General features: G+C 52.9%; 1 protein-coding gene across 1 annotated transcript; it reads left to right on the forward strand.

The window, feature by feature from the left end:
- On the forward strand, nucleotides 1-2,505 carry LOC118493651 (mucin-5AC-like; the record flags this gene model as incomplete). Its single annotated transcript, XM_035994234.1, has 2 exons — nucleotides 1-819; nucleotides 1,792-2,505. Coding segments are annotated over 2 exons (1,533 nt in total), but the record flags the coding sequence as incomplete, so codon positions are not given.
- Nucleotides 2,506-5,376: the final 2,871 nt, after the last annotated feature.

Raw genomic sequence — 5,376 nt, forward strand, 5'->3', positions numbered from 1 at the left:
ACCACAGCTGCTCCAACAACAACAACAGAAGCAGTAACCACAACCACAGCTGCTCCAACAACATCCACAGCTGAAGCAACAACAACCACTGTTGCCCCAGCAACCTCAGAAGCAGCAACGACAACCACAGCTGCCCCAACAACCACCACAGAAGCAGCAACGACAACCACAGCTGCAGCAACGACGACCACAGCTGCTCCAACAACAACCACAGAAGAAGCAACGACAACTACAGCTGCAGCAACGACGACAGCTGCTCCAACAACAACCACAGCTGCAGCAACGACAACCACAGCTGCCCCAACAACAACCACAGAAGCAGCAACAACAACCACAGCTGCTCCAACAACAACCACAGAAGCTGCAACGACAACCACAGCTGCTCCAAAAACATCCACAGCTGAAGCAACGACAACCACTGTTGCCCCAGCAACCACAGAAGCAGCAACGTCAACCACAGCTGCCCCAACAACAACCACAGAAGCAGCAACGACAACTACAGCTGCAGCAACGACAAACACAGCTGCTCCAACAACAACCACAGAAGCAGCAACGACAACCACAGCTGCAGCAACCACAACCACAGCTGCCCCAACAACCACCACAGAAGCAGCAACGACAACCACAGCTGCCCCAACAACAACCACAGAAGCAGCAACGACAACCACAGCTGCTCCAACAACAACCACAGAAGCAGCAACGACAACGACAGAAGCAGCAACGACAACCACAGCTGCAGCAACCACGACCACAGCTGCCCCAACAACCACCACAGAAGCAGCAACGACAACCACAGCTGCAGCAACGACAACCACAGCTGCTCCAACAACAACCACAGAAGCAGCAACGACAACCACATCAACAGCAACGACAACAACAGCTGCCCCAACAACAACCACAGAAGCAGCAACAACAACCACAGCTGCTCCAACAACAACCACAGAAGCAGTAACCACAACCACAGCTGCTCCAACAACATCCACAGCTGAAGCAACAACAACCACTGTTGCCCCAGCAACCTCAGAAGCAGCAACGACAACCACAGCTGCCCCAACAACCACCACAGAAGCAGCAACGACAACCACAGCTGCAGCAACGACGACCACAGCTGCTCCAACAACAACCACAGAAGAAGCAACGACAACTACAGCTGCAGCAACGACAACGACAGCTGCTCTAACAACAACCACAGCTGCAGCAACGACAACCACAGCTGCCCCAACAACAACCACAGAAGCAGCAACAACAACCACAGCTGCTCCAACAACAACCACAGAAGCAGCAACGACAACTACAGCTGCAGCAACGACAACCACAGCTGCTCCAACAACAACCACAGAAGCAGCAACGACAACCACAGCTGCTCCAAAAACATCCACAGCTGAAGCAACGACAACCACTGTTGCCCCAGCAACCACAGAAGCAGCAACGTCAACCACAGCTGCCCCAACAACAACCACAGAAGCAGCAACGACAACTACAGCTGCAGCAACGACAAACACAGCTGCTCCAACAACAACCACAGAAGCAGCAACGACAACCACAGCTGCAGCAACCACAACCACAGCTGCCCCAACAACCACCACAGAAGCAGCAACGACAACCACAGCTGCCCCAACAACCACCACAGAAGCAGCAACGACAACCACAGCTGCCCCAACAACAACCACAGAAGCAACAACGACAACCACAGCTGCTCCAACAACAACCACAGCTGCAGCAACGACAACCACAGCTGCCCCAACAACAACGACAGAAGTAGCAACAACAACCACAGCTGCTCCAACAACAACCACAGAAGCAGCAACGACAACCACAGCTGCTCCAACAACAACCACAGAAGAAGCAACGACAACTACAGCTGCAGCAACGACAGCTGCTCCAACAACAACCACAGCTGCAGCAACTACAACCACAGCTGCTCCAACAACAACCACAGAAGCAGTAACCACAACCACAGCTGCTCCAACAACATCCACAGCTGAAGCAACAACAACCACTGTTGCCCCAGCAACCTCAGAAGCAGCAACGACAACCACAGCTGCCCCAACAACCACCACAGAAGCAGCAACGACAACCACAGCTGCAGCAACGACAACCACAGCTGCTCCAACAACAACCACAGAAGAAGCAACGACAACTACAGCAACGACAACAACAGCTGCCCCAACAACAACCACAGAAGCAGCAACAACAACCACAGCTGCTCCAACAACAACCACAGAAGCAGTAACCACAACCACAGCTGCTCCAACAACATCCACAGCTGAAGCAACAACAACCACTGTTGCCCCAGCAACCTCAGAAGCAGCAACGACAACCACAGCTGCCCCAACAACCACCACAGAAGCAGCAACGACAACCACAGCTGCAGCAACGACGACCACAGCTGCTCCAACAACAACCACAGAAGAAGCAACGACAACTACAGCTGCAGCAACGACAACGACAGCTGCTCTAACAACAACCACAGCTGCAGCAACGACAACCACAGCTGCCCCAACAACAACCACAGAAGCAGCAACAACAACCACAGCTGCTCCAACAACAACCACAGAAGCAGCAACGACAACTACAGCTGCAGCAACGACAACCACAGCTGCTCCAACAACAACCACAGAAGCAGCAACGACAACCACAGCTGCTCCAAAAACATCCACAGCTGAAGCAACGACAACCACTGTTGCCCCAGCAACCACAGAAGCAGCAACGTCAACCACAGCTGCCCCAACAACAACCACAGAAGCAGCAACGACAACTACAGCTGCAGCAACGACAACACAGCTGCCCAACAACCACAGAAGCAGCAACGACAACCACAGCTGCAGCAACCACAACCACAGCTGCCCCAACAACCACCACAGAAGCAGCAACGACAACCACAGCTGCCCCAACAACAACCACAGAAGCAGCAACGACAACCACAGCTGCCCCAACAACAACCACAGAAGCAACAACGACAACCACAGCTGCTCCAACAACAACCACAGCTGCAGCAACGACAACCACAGCTGCCCCAACAACAACGACAGAAGTAGCAACAACAACCACAGCTGCTCCAACAACAACCACAGAAGCAGCAACGACAACCACAGCTGCTCCAACAACAACCACAGAAGAAGCAACGACACTACAGCGCAGCAACGACAGCTGCTCCAACACAACCACAGCTGCAGCAACTACAACCACAGCTGCCCCAACAACAACCACAGAAGCATCAACAACAAACACAGCTGCTCCCAACAACAACCACAGAAGCAGCAACGACAACCACAGCTGCTCCATAACATCCACAGCTGAAGCAACGACAACCACTGTTGCCCCAGCAACCACAGAAGCAGCAACGACAACCACAGCTGCCCCAACAACAACCACAGAAGCAGCAACGACAACAACAGCTGCAGCAACAACAACCACAGAAGCAGCAACTACAAACACAGCTGCAGCAACCACAACCACAGCTGCCCCAACAACAACCACAGAAGCAACAACGACAACCACAGCTGCCCCAACAACAACCACAGAAGCAGCAACGACAACCACAGCTGCCCCAACAACAACCACAGAAGCAGCAACGACAACCACAGCTGCTCCAACACCAACCACAGAAGGAGCAACGACAACCACAGCTGCCCCGACAACAACCACAGAAGCAGCAACTACAACTACAGCTGCAGCAACGACAAACACAGCTGCTCCAACAACAACCACAGAAGCAGCAACGACAACCACAGCTGCAGCAACCACAACCACAGCTGCCCCAACAACCACCACAGAAGCAGCAACGACAACCACAGCTGCCCCAACAACAACCACAGAAGCAGCAACGACAACCACAGCTGCTCCAACAACAACCACAGAAGCAGCAACGACAACCACAGCTTCCACAACAACCACAGAAGCAGCAACGACAACCACATCTACAGCAACGACAACAACAGCTGCCCCAACAACAACCACAGAAGCAACAACGACAACCACAGCTGCTCCAACAACAACCACAGAAGCAACAACGACAACCACAGCTGCTCCAACAACAACCACAGAAGCAGCAAAGACAACCACAGCTGCTCCAACAACATCCACAGCTGAAGCAACGACAACCACTGTTGCCCCAGCAACCTCAGAAGCAGCAACAACAACCACAGCTGCCCCAACAACCACCACAGAAGCAGCAACGACAACCACAGCTGCAGCAACGACAACCACAGCTGCTCCAACAACAACCACAGAAGAAGCAACGACAACTACAGCTGCAGCAACGACAGCTACTCCAACAACAACCACAGCTGCAGCAACTACAACCACATCTGCCCCAACAATAACCACAGAAGCATCAACAACAAACACAGCTGCTCCAACAACAACCACAGAAGCAGCAACGACAACCACAGCTGCTCCAATAACATCCACAGCTGAAGCAACGACAACCACTGTTGCCCCAGCAACCACAGAAGCAGCAACGACAACCACAGCTGCCCCAACAACAACCACAGAAGCAGCAACGACAACAACAGCTGCAGCAACAACAACCACAGAAGCAGCAACTACAAACACAGCTGCAGCAACCACAACCACAGCTGCCCCAACAACAACCACAGAAGCAACAACGACAACCACAGCTCCCCCAACAACAACCACAGAAGCAGCAACGACAACCACAGCTGCCCCAACAACAACAACCACAGAAGCAGCAACGACAACCACAGCTGCTCCAACACCAACCACAGAAGGAGCAACGACAACCACAGCTGCCCCGACAACAACCACACAAGCAGCAACTACAACCACAGGTGCAGCAACCACAACCACAGCTGCCCCAACAACAACCACAGAAGCAACAACGACAACCATAGCTGCCCCAACAACAACCACAGAAGCAGCAACGACAACCACAGCTGCCCCAACAACAACCATAGCTGAAGCAACGACAACCACAGCTGCTCCAATAACATCCACAGCTGAAGCAACGACAACCACTGTTGCCCCAGCAACCACAAAAGCAGCAACGACAACCACAGCTGCCCCAACAACAACCACAGAAGCAGCAACGACACCAACAGCTGCAGCAACAACAACCACAGAAGCAGCAACAACAACCACAGCTGCTCCAACAACAACCACAGAAAAAGCAACGACAACTACAGCTGCAGCAACGACAGCTGCTCCAACAACAACCACAGCTGCAGCAACGACAACCACAGCTGCCCTAACAACAACCACAGAAGCAGCAACAACAACCACAGCTGCCCCAACAACAACCACAGAAGCAGCAACGACAACCACAGCTGCTCCAACAACAACCACAGCTGCATCAACGACAACTACAGCTGCAGCAATGACAACCACAGCTGCTCCAACAACAACCACAGAAGC

Source organism: Sander lucioperca, chromosome 17 (assembly GCF_008315115.2).
Source record: "Sander lucioperca isolate FBNREF2018 chromosome 17, SLUC_FBN_1.2, whole genome shotgun sequence".
In the NCBI taxonomy this organism is placed as follows: Eukaryota; Metazoa; Chordata; class Actinopteri; order Perciformes; family Percidae; genus Sander; species Sander lucioperca.